The 17,612-nt window shown below is 33.1% G+C and overlaps 1 protein-coding gene across 1 annotated transcript in view; it reads left to right on the forward strand.

Moving 5' to 3' along the window:
* The window catches only part of LOC150097932 (solute carrier family 15 member 4-like), a 91,835-nt gene that overhangs the window by 37,352 nt on the left and 36,871 nt on the right, over positions 1 to 17,612 (forward strand). Inside the window, exon 5 of the mRNA XM_090406630.1 lies at positions 6,059 to 6,166. Within this exon, the coding sequence (XP_090262756.1) occupies positions 6,059 to 6,166 (108 nt within the window). The remainder of the gene's footprint in view (positions 1 to 6,058; positions 6,167 to 17,612) is intronic.

The raw sequence follows: 17,612 nt of genomic DNA on the forward strand, positions 1-17,612 counted from the left end.
AGATAAAATTTTAAATGAAGAAAATATGGAAATTACAGTTCTTACAGAAATAAAAAACATACTTAAAAAACAAAAGAAACGACTAATTATCATATCATATATAGTGGAGTGGACAAACAAATACGTGCAAAAGCTGGTGTAATGATTTGGATCCACAAATTAATTAAAGCAAAAATAACTCATTATACATATTGGAATGAAGGAATATTAGAAATGCGATTAAAAATTAAATAAAAAAATTTTAACAGTTGTTGGCTTGTATGCCCCTGAAGAAGAGAAAGAAGAAGAAAATGATGATTTTTATAAACACAAGGAATATATGAAAAATTAAATAAAACAGACAATATAATTATAGCTGGAGATCTTAATGGCAGAATAGGAATGAAAAAAATTAATAATAATATAGAAAAATTTGAAGAACCAATAGTAAACAAAAATGGAAAGTGACTCGTTGATTATATCATAATTTAAAAATAATGAATACATTCTACAAACATAAAATATACAGGGTGTGAAAGAGGACAAAAATCAATAATAGAATACTTTATAGCAAATGAAAAGCAGCAAACCTCTTCTTAGATGTTAAAGTCAGAAGAGGGCTACAGATCACAATTTAGTGCAGGCAAAATTAAGGTTACCACCAAATTGGTTATAAAAAATACAAAGAAAAAATAAAATTAGAGAAACAAAATCTAATTACAAAGTAAGACTGCTAAACAGTTCACGTTTAAGAAATTTATACCAACACAGGATTAATAACTACCTAAAAAAAAATACAAGAAAATGAAGACATCGAGAAAGAATGGAATAATACGAAAGAAATTATTACATCAGCAGCATAAGAAAGTCTAGGAACACACAAAATATATCATAAAAATAAAAAAAAAAATTACATATATCTGACAATGAAATAAAAACAATTGAAAATAAAAAGCTAGCCTTTAAAAGATTGTAAAGTAGCAAAAAACAAGAAGATGAAATTGAATGTGAAAAAGGATGATCAGTAGCAAAAAAGAGAAACCAGAAAGAGGCATAGAGAAAGCTGGAAAAAATTTGCATCATATCTAGAAAATGACATATACAAAATGAGACCCAATGCAGATAAAATACTAAACACTTGAATGCAGATATAAAAGAAACTGTAAATATAAATTTTGAAAAAGATTTAAAAGAATTCTTGGATTACTTTGCAGATCTTTGAACAGATAATACTTATTTAGAAAAATTACCCCAGAAACTTACAAACTGCTTTAAATGATATAATAACAATAAAAGAATTAAAGGACAACCTAAGTAAAATAAAAAAAAATGGTAAATCAGCAGGAGAAGATGGGATAAACTCTGAACTGTATAAATTTGCTGGGGAAATATTTCATCACAGATTAAAATTTTTAAATAAAATATATAAAAATAGACAAATACCAATAGAATGGAAAACAAGTATAGTAATACCTATATTTAAAAATTGGGGAGGGGGTAATAAAACATCATCGAATTCCTGACATGTATTCTCAAGAGATGTACAGGATATTATGTTAGTACTACACGAAAAACTTATTACTAACTTCCCATCAACAAACAATCTTCCTCCATATCAATATGTTATCTGTCAAGACTACAACATTATCAGATCTTATGTTTATGTCTTCTAAGGCACTTTTTATTTTATTAGTCCACTTATCTTGGGCTTCCTCTCTGGGTCTTTTTCTTGCCAACCTGGCAGAAAACACTTGTTTTGCTAATCTTTCCTTTCCCATTCTGTTCAAGTGACCATACCACCTGATATTCACTCTGCTAACATGTTCTTGGATGCTAACAATGTCAAATTCTTTTCTAATATCCTCGTTTTTAATATATTGTCATTGACGCCATCTGTTCATGCCCCTAATCTTTCTCAGGACTCTCATATCTGTGGTCTCTAGTCTTTGGTCAAGTGTTTTATTTCTAATCCATGAAGATCCCTAAGTTAAAATTGGTTTGAACACTGTCTTGTATATAGCTAATTTAGTTTTTGATTAATTTCTCTCTTATTCCATATAAATTTATTCATTTGGTTTCCTACCATACCAGCTTTGTTGATTCTGTTGTCTGTTTCCATACTTAATTTACATCTTCACTAAAAATTGTGCCTAAGTAGCTGAAATGTTTCACTTGTTCTATAGGTTCTCCATTCACAATAAAGTTGATATTTTCAATGCTTCTGCCTATTTTCATTGTCTTTGTCTTGTTATTGCTGACCTTCATACCATAAAAGCAGCTTCTTGTTTAAAATTACTTATAGAAAAAAAGAACAGAATTTAATTTCAAAACTCATCTTTCGTTTATAGATTACAAAAAACGTATTTGACAAACTAAAAAGTTATATACTGTTTGGTATATTACATAGAATAAATATACCTAATCTTTTACTACATGCAATATTGCATATACACAAAGATAATAAAAATAAATGTCTGAAAAACAATCTATAAATCAAGGAATAAGACAGGGATGCCCTCTGTCTCCAACACTTCAATATTTATATTAATGAAATATTAATACAGTGGAACACCTTAAACAATCCAGGTATAGAAGTTTCACGGAATAACAAAATAAATATGTTATTATTTGTAGATGCTCAGATAATATCAGAGAAGGAAGACAATTTACAAAGAGCAATATATAATTTAATCATTATAGTAGAACAGTTTGGAATGAAAATATCCAAAGATAAAACTAAAAACAATGGCATTTTGTGGACAAACCCCAGTTAAAAGTAAAATAATAGAACAGATAAATACTTTCAGTTATCTTGGATGTGAAATATCATATAAAGGAGAAAAAGACATAAAATTAAAAACTTAAAAATTTTTACAGATTATAGGCCTGATAAATAGAACACTCAATCCAGATATAGTACAAAAAGAAACATGCTTGAAAATATACAACACTTTAGCAGTGCTCACATTATTATATGGCATCAAAATTTGGGCAATAAACAAACAAGATAAACAAAGAATAAAAACAAGTGAAATGAGATTCATTAGAAAAACTGCAAAGTACACATTATTAGATCAAAAAAGAAATAAAGATATTTTAAAAGAACTAAAAACAAAATCAATAGTAGAAACCCTAAACAATTATAAACAAAATTGGATAGAACATGTAAACTGAATGGCCAACAACCAATAATCTAAACACATAATAAAATATAAAACAACTGGAAAGAGAAGGCTGGGTAGACCTCAAAAAAAAGATATTAGATAAAGAACAGACCAATATGGTCTATATTTTTTGGTAATTAGCATTAGGATGATGATGATCAGATTTTCACTTTAAGACAAATAGTTGAGGATAATTGTTAGAATATGACAAGGATCTGTACTTAATTTTGCAGATCTGTAAAATGCATATGACATGGTGCCCAGAAAAAAGCTTTTCAAAATGCTACAATTATGTGGGATGAATGGAGCATTATACAGAACAATACATTATCTATATTTAAGTTATCAGGCAGCAGTTAGAATTGAAGGAAATACAGGAAGATGGTTTTATGTAAAATCAGGGGCTAAGATAAGGATGCACATTATCTCCACTCTTATTCATCATCTATATGGATCACATTATGAATGAGAGTGGCATGAAGCCTGATATTAGAATTAGAATTCAAGATGTTACACTTAGCTCTTTGGTGATGTACTCCTAAACACATCTAGTGGAAGTCTCCAGAATTCTCCGACTAAATTGAATAACAGCTATAACAAATTTGGTATGAAAATCAGCAATGAAAAGACCAAAACTACGAAAATAAGTGGGAGCATAAAAAATTTCAGTGTATGTTGAATGTGGAGATTTTATAGAATGAGTAATATAGTTCAGCTATTTAGGCACAGTTTTTAGTGATGAAGGCAGGTTAAATCTGGAAATAGACAGCAGAATAAGCAAAGCTGTTATGGTGGGTAGCCAACTGAATAAATTTACATGGAATAAGAGAGAAATGAACCAAAATACTTTCAGTATACAAGACAGTATTTAAACCAGTTTAAGTTATGGATGTGAGAGTTGGGTTAAAAATAAAGCACTTGATCAAAGACTAGAGACCACAAATACGAGGTTTCCACACCATGTGGCCACAGATATGAGAAAAATTAGGGGAGTGAACCGATGGCATCAATGGCAGAATCATATTAAAAATTAAGATATTAGAAAGGAACTTGACATTATTAGCATTCAAGAATGTGTCAGCAGAGCTAATCTAAGGTAGTATGGCCACTTAAATAGAATGGGTGAGGAAAGGTTAGCAAAATAACCTTTAGTTAGCTGTCATAATAACCTGAACTCCCCTTGGGAGTTCAGGTTATTATCAGGAAATTGATGATGATGATATCACAGGTCACAAAAAAATATTTTACCAAAAAAGTTGCAAGTAACATGCCTTGTCTTTGTAAAAATGTACCCACCTACTGTGGAAGGGATATATGTATGGAAAGCGAGTTCATGTGGTCAGAGCAACATGGATATATGTATGGAAAGCGAGTTCATGTGGTCAGAGCAACATGAATAGAACACTGCTGGTGTGAACATGATAAACAAAATCATAAAGCAAAGGTTAACAAAATTGGTGTTTGGCAGGAGAAAGACTAAGATCTATGTGGATTGATTCAGTTTGCATCACCTTAGAAGACTGAAATGTAAGATCACTATTAAAGACTTGACAGATAACAAACTAATTTGGAGCAAAAATTATTCACAGGAAGCTAATTACATAAATCTCATCATGTAGTGCTATCATATCCTATGCATCCCTTGTGTATGCACATACTAGGAATTGATGATAGATAATTCTGTTAATTGTATAAGTATGTTGATGATTTGAATTATGTTTACACTTGTCACTGCAAAACAAAGAATGTTAACACCTGGTATAAAGATTGCACAGATAGTTTAAATTTGTCGTGCAATTCATGTTCACAATTACTAAATTTAAATATTTATTATTTTAAAAAAATTAATTATTATATATATTTTTTAAGATGACCAAGGATTTCAGCATACTTTTATATTTATCTATAATAATGTTGTATGGGAGAAATTAAAAAAGAACAGTTTAAAACTAGTTTGATCTGTACATGGAGGTGCCAAAGTTGTGCTACACAGTCATGCTAAGGGATTTGAGGATACATTTGATGTTTCAGGAGAAGGGGTGTTATTGGGATTTGTTGCTGTTTTTTGTAGCTGTGGTGAGCTGCAGTGTGAAACCTGGAATTTTGTGTTGTCTGCATTGGAGAAGGAGTTTGGATAACAAGAGAAAAATCAGTAATCACTGTAAGAAGGAGTAGTATTATGGAAGACCTTCAATTTTGCATCATTCTAGTGCTAAAGGAAATTATGGCTTAAGATATGGTGAGCTGTAGGAGAAAACCTTTTGGAAATTAAGTGTGAGTTACTGATTGTAATGCTGACTTATGTACTTGGAAGACAAGCTAGTTAAGAAAAGCTCAAGTGGTGAGTAATTGGTATTATGCCATTGCTGAGAACAAACGTTCTAGCATTTCTTCTAATTTGGTTGGGTGGAATAATGATTATTGCTATCTGACATTATTGCTTACTTCTTTTTTGGGGTAATTTGAGTGCAGTTTTAAAAGCTTCAAGGATAAAAATTGAAGCAGGTTTGAAAGACTGTTGGAATTTGGAAAGTGATAAAATGCAGGTGATACAATAAGAAATTTTTTAGTTATATGCAAGAGATGAAACTAGGTATGGCGTTGTCAGAAACCTGATCTTGAAGTTTGGTTGAAGATATTTATTTTGTGTACTAGTGACAAGTACTTTATGCTTTCTTGATTTATGTCAATTAAAACAGTGTTAATTGATCATGACTTGTATCTTTGTCCTTTAAGTTTTAATTTCCTTTATCTATTCCATTTTTATGGAAGAATAAAAATATATTATTTTTCTTTTTATTTATTATTTTAATAGTAAAAGATGAAATTATGCTATATAAATAAATTTTCCTCTATTAACAAATTTTTATGAAATTGAATTTGTTTATTAAGCAGTTCATTTAATACTTTTGCAGATGCAGACAACCTACCTTGCACAGGGACTGCACATGAGATTAGCATTTAAAGTCAATGCAAGTAGCACCTGTAATTCCTCATATTCTCCTGCATCAGAACACTTTTCAGTAATATGCTCCATTATTTGCTCTTCTTGATATGGTTAATTATCTGTTGTTAAGCTGTACAGAACAAAATTTGTTTCCATGTTTATGAAAGTAAATGAAAGAAAATAAAATCAAGTTTAAAACTCTTTTTCTTTCATTTATTTACTTTTTACTTTTTTTCCGAGTACAAAGTAGTCTGCATTTTGACCTCTTCCTAACAAGCTCCCCTTCCAGGTATACTGTGGTTGTCATTCTCCTCTTGGTAACTCAGAGTACAACCTCATACAAATCTTTTGCCACAGGACAGCCTTTGCCGAGACTGAGACCTTGTAGTGCCAAAGGACACGAGTTCAGTCTCGTGTCCTTTGGCACTACAAGGATGCCAACTGGGAGGACTTCCGTGACTTCTATTCCTCCTTCCCATAATCCAACTACTGATTCAGTTCTTCTGATCCAAACACCTTCTCAGACCAAATAATAGAAATCATCCTCCCAGGAATGAAGGCTTTCATCATTCCACTCCAAATTCTCAGTCATCATCCAAACTTTGGTTCTCAAAAAAGTGTGCCAATGCTGCAAATGAAAAAACTTTTGGGTACCAAGAATGGCTCAAGACCAAATCTTCAGCTGCCCGCTCTGCATACACTGCAGCCTGCAACCATTGTAAAAGAATCATCACCAGGTCCAGGTCAGACTTTGGAAGGGCCAAATGCTGCAAACTCACCTCCTGCCCAAATAGCAGTTGTACCTTCTTCCATCACTTTTACAGCTGTATGGTACTGTAGTTACCTCACCTAAAAACAAGGCCAAGTTACTAGGATCATCCTTCTCTTGCAATTCCTGCATTGATGACTTGGCCAATCAACAAACTATCATCCAATTGCTCACTTCAGAGTCTACTATTCTTCTGTTTTCTCTCTAAAATTATGGAGGTCATCAACTACCAACTCTTCTACCATACCAGTCCAGTAATGTCCATTCAAAAGTAAGCCACTTGTACTAAGGCCACCACAAAAGAATTTTTTTGCTCATAAATTATCTTATCTCAGAAATAATAAAAAAAAAACACCTTCAGTAGACATCCATTGCAAACAAATACCAACATGACATGCCAATCCTTCTCCCTTAACCATTAACTTCTGAGTCTCTCTCTCGATGCAAAAAGACATTAACAACACACGAGCCACAAACCCTTTCATCGAAACAGCATAAGTTATTTTTCAAAAATAAATAAAAAAACCCAAATATTAATAATATAAATTTAAAAAAAAAAAAAAAACTGTCTAGCCCAGAGAGTGGACAGAATCTATTTTTTGGATGCTGTTCCCTCAAATGGAGAGAACCCCTTTAAGCCACATGTATCTTAGGGAAAATGTCAAAGTGTACTCAAAATGATCTTCCTTAACTCTCTCTCTCTCTCTCCCCATCAGGACAGCATATATTTTCTCTTTCCTGTCATTCTTCTCTATTAAAGTCATGGTCTCGTGAGAGTCTGCAGCAACTAGAAGGAAACATGTTCCTGGAAACAATGAATCCTAGAACATAACAGAAATTCCTACTGGTGATGTGCAGATAATGACAGTACTCAAGAAACCTGATGGAAAGGAATCAGTGATAGAGAGAAGGATGACTGCTAAAGCTGCTATAACTGTAAATATAGATTAATAATACAACCTTTTCTGTTTTTGGTGGGTGAAAACCCAGTATCACTGGTGAAAAGGCACTAATTGACATTAGTGCCTTTTCACCAGACTAATGTCAATTAGTAAAACAGATCTGGTATTCAAACATTATGCTTGGAACAATTGACTCTCACCATAGCAAAGATCTTTAACAAACACTCACAATAACAAACTCCAAAGAATCCCAAACGAAGCCTCATGGACACAGTTGTTGCTAAAGGAAATCCACTACAGAAAACAAACCACTCTAACAAATTGTTCCTCTGGTCCCAGTAACCAGCGGCAATTTTAATTTCATGTCATTTAATCTGAGGTGACACTGATATGAGTATTGAGGTAGTTGAACTGGAAGTACTCAGTATATTGAAAATTATAAATGTGAATACAACAGTGGGCCTGGATGGTATGTCAGCTTGTGTGAAAGTGAACTGGCAGTGCCTCTGGCAAAGTTGTTTAATCTAAGTCTCAGCTTTAGCAAGGTTCTAAGGGAGTGGAAAGAGAATAAGATAGTTTCATTAGATAAAGGCAGCTCCAAGACAGAAGTAACAAATTACAGACCAATTAATATTTCTGGAGTTAAAGTATTGGAAAAGTTTGTTAAAAAATAAAATTCATAAATGGGTGGATAGGAATATGATACTCTATAGGGGACAGCATGGCTTTGTAAAAAGTAGGTCTGCCTCAGTAATTTATTCACATTTTATAATAAAGTGACAGCAGAATTGGATAAAGAAAATGGCTACATCATGATACTGCTGGACTTTGCAAAGACATTTGACAGAATACCGCATGGAAAACTATCACATAAGTTGGAGTAAATGGGAATGGTTAGTATGAGACTGGTGGAATAGATGGGGGTGGAGGTGGCTGATAGACATCAGAGAGTGTTGTATGATGAAATGGAATCAAGGTGAATGAGGGTGACTAGTGGAGTGTCCCAGGGATATGTACATTAGTGATATAGCAGAAGATTTGAAGGGGGATATTCAGTTGTTTGCCAATGATGCAAAACTAGGGAGTTTTGCATCATCTACATCACTTATCAACAGTAGTTGATAAAAGTGATGTAGATATCTTAGAGGATAATTTAAATAAATTGGCAGTGTGGGCAAAGTACAGTGGTTGTCAATTCAGTGTTGTAAAATGTAAGATAATGCACTCTGTGATTTAAAGATTACATACTTTGTATCATTGATGGTACTGGTTTACTGGAAATTGATGAGAGGATTAGCTCAGAGGATTACTTGAATGCTGAAGAACACTCTGACAAATAAAAATAGGGAGGTTATTATCAGGCTATGATTTGGCCACACGTTGACTACTGTGCACAGATTTGGTCACCTGTGTTTCTTTGGGATCAGGAGGTGATGGAGAGGATTCAGAGATGAGTGACCAAGCTTCTGACAGGTCTATGGAATGTTCCCTATAGGGATAGATTGAGGGTGTGTGAGTTGCAGAGTTTAGCCAACAGGCAGAGGAGAGGGGAAACTTATAAGGTTAAGTATAAGTTAGTTATAGTTATAACTTTAGAAACTTTAAGTTACTAAAGCGATTCTATAAGATTAACACAAAAGAAATTTTTTCAATACGTGGGGGAGTAGTGTGAAAACGAGGGGTCACACTTGGTAGTTGTCTAAGAGTGTGGTTGGTAAGGGTGTGTGTGGACTAGGCTCTTTACTTGGAGAGTGGTGAATGAGTGGAATGGTTTGCCAGGGATGGTTATGAGCACCCCAACAGTGAATAGGTTTAAAGAGATGTCTGATAGGTATTGTGTTAATGGACAGAGTGGGTCTTTCACAATGAGTCTTTTGACTCCATTTAGTACCCATATAAATAATAATAATTATAATGAAATCATGTTTTCATTGACAGCTGTATGTAATGAAGTTTTAAAATCAAATTTTTGCATTGATTTTGTTGCCAGTTTTGTTGAGTATGGTATGACTTTAGCTTTCTTGTAAACTTGTTGAAAGACTATGAATTGTATATGCACACTTTTTTGATAGCTTACACTGTATAATTTCCTAGTAAAATTTTTTTTCACTATTAGTGAAGTAGTACAAATTGCAAAGAAAAGCTTATCAGATACAGGAGGTTATGCAGATATCAGCTTGGAATGTTGATATAACAGGATCTATTTTGATGCTTTGCTTTGTCTGGTCTACAGCTATCTTTTCTATCTTGTTATAAGCAATGAAGAAAGCAAAAATCATCTTAATTATTCAGGACTATTTAGCTGAGTAAATAGCATACCATTCTCGAATAAACACATAAAGTATATAAAATAAGAAAAGGGAGCAACTAAAGTATTAAATAATTAACATACCATAAGCAATATGCTTACTTTGGTGATTAATAATTAAATATTAATATATTGAACTTTAACTACAGATAAAAAAGGAACAAGAATGTAAGAGTCTGTGCATAGGTGTGTTGTATACACTATACTGTTATTTGAAATAAGAATCATTTCAAATAGTTCTAAAGGATTAAACAATCACTGAAAAGTACTTTTATAGAGTATTGGCTCGAATCCTGTATCATATTAGTTGCATCTATCTCTGTTGAAAATAGGGTTTTCTGGGTGATGAGCATTAAGTCCTAAAACAAATTGTGGTAATTGTAAGTGGGTATTCTTGCCAGGGGATCAAATCTATGCAGAGTTGAGCCCAAAAATTGGATTTTTCAGAAGTTATTGATGGGAATATATATTAAAAGAAATAGAATTAAAGAAACTATGGGGATGGGAGGATAGTGGACAGAGAAATTGAAGTGCATGTTGACAGAAGTTTGAGTACAACACATTGGCTTATGGCAGTGATGAGAGAACAATATGTAGCAATGGATCCATTATACAATGAGTCTACTATTCAAGACCTCGATGAACTGCACCATTGTGCCAAGATTTGTTACCTAATTTTTGAGGTGATGAAATTTTCAAATGAATTCAAAGAGGAGTTATTAATAGTGTCAACTTTCTGGAATGTTAGGTACAAAAGCAAATTCAGGAAGTACCATCTGCAAAGCCTAGTGGATAGAAGAAATGATCTGATTGAGACATAGTAGTTGATGAGGAGTTTGTACCATATTACAGATTTCATAACATAAGGAGAAGATCAGAACAAGAGGTCATCCAGGGATGACCTCTTGTTCTGATCTTGTTGATAGGGAGGACCTTCTCTTAAAGAATCCTTTTGACTTCATGAAGGCCTGGAGATAACTAGTTACTTTGTATACAGCTCAAAGAAGTAAAAATATAGTTAATATGCTATCTCATTTTATTTATTTTAATGATTAGGATAATTAAAAATAACCTAATACTTTTTTTAGAATAATTTCCATTGAAATTGCTTTGTAAATAAGTACATGATTACAGTTCTTGATGGAGGGAAATGTGCTTTAGTTTTATTTCCATTAGCTTTTAGTTCTTACAGTTAATCTAATTGTCCTTAGCAAGACATTTTTCACTTATGCTGCTGACTGCCATAAAGTTCTTTTCTAACACATGCTAAATTTGGTAAATTTGTTTTTATGAAAAATTTCAAATGATACAGACAGTTTGAAAATACTATTGCAAACGTGAGAAAAGAAGACAAAAACAGAATTGATAATAAAATGGATTAATATTCTTGTAGACTGTGTTTGCTCACATTATCAGTCAGAAAAAATAAGTACCTTAACACAGATTATAACAGGGAAACACTAGTTACAATACAGATATGCTGTGAAAGCAGAAGCAAACCGACTTATCCAGGTGGTCAATGATTTATTGTTTAATGTAACATGAAAAGATACTTGGTCTTAGTTATACAACACAGACAGTTGTGCAAACAATAATTAGTTTTCTGTTGCAACAACAAATCTCAAAGTATATCAACATCCAGCTATCCTCGTAATATCAGTAGTAATCAGAAGAGGAGACCCTCAACATCATTCAGTTGTTGAAGAGACCCGGGTTTGAATCCGCTCTAAGACACAATGAACATTTAAGAACTTAAAGTTGAAAAGGACTCACTTCGTATGAAAAGGATTTTTCATTCGAAGTGAGATAGCTGGTCTCATGTGGAGGTTGTAGGTCTTACCTCCTGGAAATTTGCAGGTTTGCATCCTGTAAGACAAATAGAGTGGCTCAAGAAGATGTGCAATTTACTGGTATAATAAACTATGCAGATAGGCTTAATCACCTTATCAAAGAGTATTAATTAGTTTTTATGAAGTAAAGTTATTCATTTGGCCATGAAGGGCCACTGAGCCTAACACATGTAAGAGGAAGATGAAGATATTAAATTAAAAGAAAAGAACAGCAAAATGAGTAATCAGTTATAGCTAACATATGAAACCCTGTTAGAGAAACATAAAGCAAGGCTACTTTTCTGTGTAAAAATATCCTATAAAATATTCAAAATGAATGTTTGTCACTGCTCTACAAAATGAATCATTCACTACAAAAAAGTGTTTATCTATAGAAATTCACATGAAGTGATTATTAAAGCACTACCAGTCATTATACATGGTTGAAAGTATGTCTCTCTTGGAAATCTACCAAAAACCAACTTCATCTCAAGACGTTCAACAATGTCTCTTTATATAAACTATCAAGGAAGTGCTAACACAAAAATACACAAACATTTAAAAAAAAAGAAAAAAATCCATTTTACATATCTTGAATGATTGGTATTTACCTCTAATAAGAATAGTAGGCAAACGAAGACAGTTAAAAGTTATGTATTTTAGTTACTGGACCTCTCTTTGATTTTTATAATTTACATACGTTTATTCTTGAAACAGTCAGAATATGTGAAGGTAATGTAGGTTGAAATTATAGCCTGTACTCTTCTCCAAAGCAATATTTAATAATTGAAATATCAGTAGTAAAGTCATTAAAATTATAATGAATGCTTCATTAGAAGCACATGGCAAAAATATATAAACCAAGTTTATATTTTTGTTTTTTGTGTCTGAATCACTTTGTGTGTGTATGTATGTATGTGCATGCTGCTCACTATCATTACAGCTTCCAGTGCTGAAATTAGCTGGAAGCATGAAACATTGGAGGCTTTATCCCTTTCACTGGCACCCCCTCTATCCTGAAACTTTTCATGTTTCTAGCTAATATGCATTGAATCAGCTTATAAAAATCATCTGTGACACCTGAATGTCATTAACTCACACTCTTCCTGATATGTACCCTCAAAGAATGTACAGGATACTATAACTGCCACATGACAAGTTTTTAGTTTTGCCAACAATTTCTGTTTGTGATATTATCAGGACTCCAGTATTGTCAGATCTTGTATTTTGGTCATCTGTGGCACTGAACTACATCATTCTGCCTAGAACTTTGCCTAGGTGGATTGATGCAATTCAGAGTGCCTTAGAATGATATGGAAAAAGCCTCTTTCCTACCATCCTGGCATCAAACATCTGTTTTACTACTTATCCTCTCCCATTCTGTTTCTTTCAATATCATCATCATCAAATTCCTGCCATGTACCCTCAAGGGGTGTACAGGATATGATAGTACTACATGAACAATTTACATCATTACTAACTTCCTATCTACAATTTTCCTCCAGATCAGTCTGCTACTTGTCAAGACTCCAATATTATCAGATCTTATATTTCTGTCGTCTAAGGCACTTTGTACTGTATCAATCCACCTATATCTTGGTCTTCCTCTAGGTCATTTTCCTGCCAACCTGGCAGAGAACACTTGCTTTGCCAATCTTTCCTCGCCCATTCTGTTTAAATGACCATACCACCTGAGATTAGCTCTGCTAATGCATTCCTGGATGCTGACACTGCCAAGTTCTTTCCTAATATCCTCGTTTTTAATATGATATTGCTGATGCCATCTATTCACGCCTCTAATCTTTCTCAGGATTCTCATATCTGTGGGTCTCTAGTCTTTGGTCAAGTATTTTACTTCTGACCCAGCTCTCAGATCCATAAGTTAAAACTGGTTTTAACCTGTTTTGTATACAGCTAATTTAGTGTTCCAACTAATTTCTCTATTATTCCATATGAATTTATTCAATTGACTTCCTACTATACCAGCTTTATTAATTCTGTTGTCTATTTCCATATTTAATTTACCATCTTCACTAAAAATCGTGCTTAAGTAGGTGAAATGTTTTACTTGTTCCACAGGTTCTCTGCTCGCAATGCAGTTGACATTTTCAACAATTCTGCCTATTTTCATTGTCTTTTTATTGCTGACCTTCATACCATATCTATTACAACAGTTATTCAATTTAGTCAGGGAACCCCACAAACTTGTAGCGGATTTATTTAGAAGTATAACATCGTCCGCATAAAGCAAAGAGCTGACATTAACATCTCCAATTTTGATATCATGTTTAATACCACTTTCCTTCATAATGTGATCCATATAGATAATGAATAACAGAGGGGATAATGTACATCCTTGTCTCACACCAGATTTAACATTAAACCATCTTCCTGTACTTCAGTTCTAACTGCTGACTTGCAAATCAAATAAAGACTAAATATTGCTTGATATAATGCCCCATTGACACCATATAACTGTAGCGTATTGAATAGCTTCTCTCTTGGCACCTTACCATGTGCCTTTTCCAGATCTACAAAACTCAAATAGAGATCTTTGTTATATTCCCATGATTTCTCTACTATTTGTCGTAAAGTGAAGATCTGATCCTGACAGCCTCTATTTGGCCTGAATCCAGCTTGTTCTTTCAATATCTTTATTTTTAATGAGTATGCCACTGGTGCCATTCTGTTCACTCTATTTTCTCAGAACTCACCTCTGTGGTCTCATTTTTGAATTTTATTAATGTTTTATCCATGACATTTTGTTTCTAGTCACACACAAGACATATGATTACATTGTGAAAACTGATATTTCATTTATTGGAATTACTATAATTCTGATTTGTGAATTATATTTAATGAAATATAATTCACAACACAGTAAAAGCAAAATCTTTACTGTGAAATTATGATTGTACTTTTAAAACACATTTTATGCTTTGACTTATTGCTTCATGTATCATAATCAGTTTCTTAAATAAGTACCTGCAAGAGGTGTTCAGACTACTATGATAGTACTACACGATTAAGTTTACATTATCATTAATCTCCTATGAACAATTTCCCTCCAAATGAGTCTGTTACTTGTCAGCACTCCAACATTATCATATCTAATATTTCATTCTTCTGCAACACTTCTGACTGATTCATCCACCTAGACTTTGGTGTTCCTCTGGGTCTCTTTCCTGCCATTTGCATCAAATACTGTTTTGCTAACCTCTCTTCTCCCTTTCTGTTTAAGGGAACATGGCACCTTAGATTAGCCTTGCTCTCACATTCTTGAATGTAAACAACATCAAGTTCCATCCTAATATCTTCATTTTTAATATGATTCTGCCATTGATGCCATCTATTCAGATCCCTAATTTTTCTCAAAACTCATATTTATGGTCTCTAATCTTTGATCAAGTGCTTCATTTCTAATTCAACTCTGAGATCCATAAATTAAACTAGTTTGAATACTGTTATTGCATACTTCTAGTTTAGAATTTTGTTATAATTATAATATTAATATGTTAATAAAGTAATGCTACTTCATGTCAAGCTGTTAGAACTAAAATGTGAAGTGTATTAGCTACAATATTCATAAACTAAGTCCTGTTTCTTATTCCTGTAAGAAGGATGAATGATTAGAATGAATGTCATAAACTCACAAATTACCGAAATTCATACTTTATACCTAGCTATGCATGTGTGTGGGTGTGTGTGTGGGTGTCTGTGTCTGTGTGTAAACTACCACTAGATATGTTCAAAGGCGGTTTTTTGTTTGTGAAGAGGAAACTGGAATGCCTCGAGGAAAACTGATTTCTCCGTCAGTCTGAGACATTCTTCAAACAGAAAATGAACCATGTGCTGAGTAATCATCACTGTGATTGATCAACTGACATGCTTAAAGTGAGATTCACCCCTCCATGTATAAGTATTTGTTTATGTTTGAGTAAGAAAAAAAAAATTAATGCCTTTTATTCTCCTGTAGGAAATAGGTGAGACCATTTTAGCACCATCTAACTTTTGGAGGCTGAGGGGAGGAGTTCAGTTTCTGCTGGTAGCCAATCAGAGATAACTGGCCCAATACTATCACTAATTATAAATGGCATCCTGTGAAGAGACAGCAGACAAGTGCTACCATCTTGTGGTCCCTAACACAATATATTTATTGTCTGAAATAGTGTGGATTCTATGGTCACCTTTTTGAGTTTATGGGAGAAAACATCAGTTTGCTCATGCCAGAGATTGACTAACTCTGGAACCAGTTGAAGAAAGGGTTCGAAAAACTCCCTCCTATATGGAAACAGATTTAAATTAGAGAGACTATTTTTAGAATATTCCACAGCACTACAGCATTCATCAAAAATTAAATAAATTCAGCTGTATCACACTACCAAAAATCCGTGAAACCTTCATTTTCAGACCTTCAGCAAGTGTCCATTACTGCATCCAAAGAAGGTGCCCATTAGGGCTGTAGGAGTCTGTCTTCTTACTAATGAGTCTGCATGCACACAATACGAGGGGGGGGGTCTTGAAAGTTCTAATAAGCATCTAGAACAAAAATGATATTAAAGCAACTGATATAACCACAAGAAAGAACATATGTTATATATGTAAGATTTTATATATATATATGCACACACACACATACAGTAGATGACGCTTATTGTGATCACTTTGGGACAGTCGCTTTTATAACAATAACCAGCTGATAACATTAAGCAAAGGATATAAAAAATTGCATAATTTATTCCAGTTTATTGTTATGAGCATAATTTAATTTGTTATAAATAACTTTTTAATACGCAACAACATAAAATTTATTTTAAAAGCTTATCTAGTGTTGTCTGTCATATGTTTGAATATAGTAGTTCATGAATAAATTGCTCCTACTCATAATGCCATTTGAAGTTTCTTGCTCTATGTTGTATACCGTGACGAAGTATTTGTAGAGCTTGCATCTGGGCATTGGTTAGAGGAGCTTCTAAAATTTGTTCTTCTATACTTGTATTAGGTTGACATATTTCTGACACTGTCATTGTAGCCACCACTTCAATGTTGTTATCAGTATCCTTTAGTTTTATCAAAAATTTCATTTGTAGAATATTTAAATTCTTCGGAAGGAGTTTGAGTTTTTAAAAATCTACCTTTTTGGAAGCAGTTTTCAATAGTCTTCTCTAAGAGTTGCTTTCATGACATTGCTACCGAGTGCAATGCATCAAGAAGGGAAATCATTTTTTGCATTTGCAATTGCACTTGCATTAGATTGGTCTTTTGTATAATCAAGTTCAGCTATAATTCTCACATGAACTTCCCTGTGATAATAAGTTTTAAAAGCTCGTATGATGCCTTGATCACATGGCTAAATTAATGATGGTAGTGTCCAAAAGGCAAGAAGATTACTTTGATATTCTTTAACAATAAATTGTTTATGTGTGCAGTGCAGTTGTCTACTAACAAGACAATTTTTGTGATTTATTATTGTTGAAAATGGCATTAGTCATCCAAACATTTGCACTAGAACAGTAGTCAACAGGCAAACTTTTGACACCTTTAAAACACCAAGCATTTTCACTTTTTCCAATAACCAGGAGCTCTTGTTTCTCACCTTTCATATTAGCACAACAAAGAACTGTCACTCGCTCTTTTGAAGATTTAAATCCTTTAGTACTTTAATTTTTAAAGAAACAAGCATGCTCAGGCATTGCATGAAAATAGAGTCCTGT

The sequence above is a fragment of the Typopeltis vanoorti genome, chromosome 16, assembly GCF_054136105.1.
Source record: "Typopeltis vanoorti isolate ZY-2024b chromosome 16, IOZ_Tvanoo_1.0, whole genome shotgun sequence".
NCBI lineage: Eukaryota > Metazoa > Arthropoda > Arachnida > Uropygi > Thelyphonidae > Typopeltis > Typopeltis vanoorti.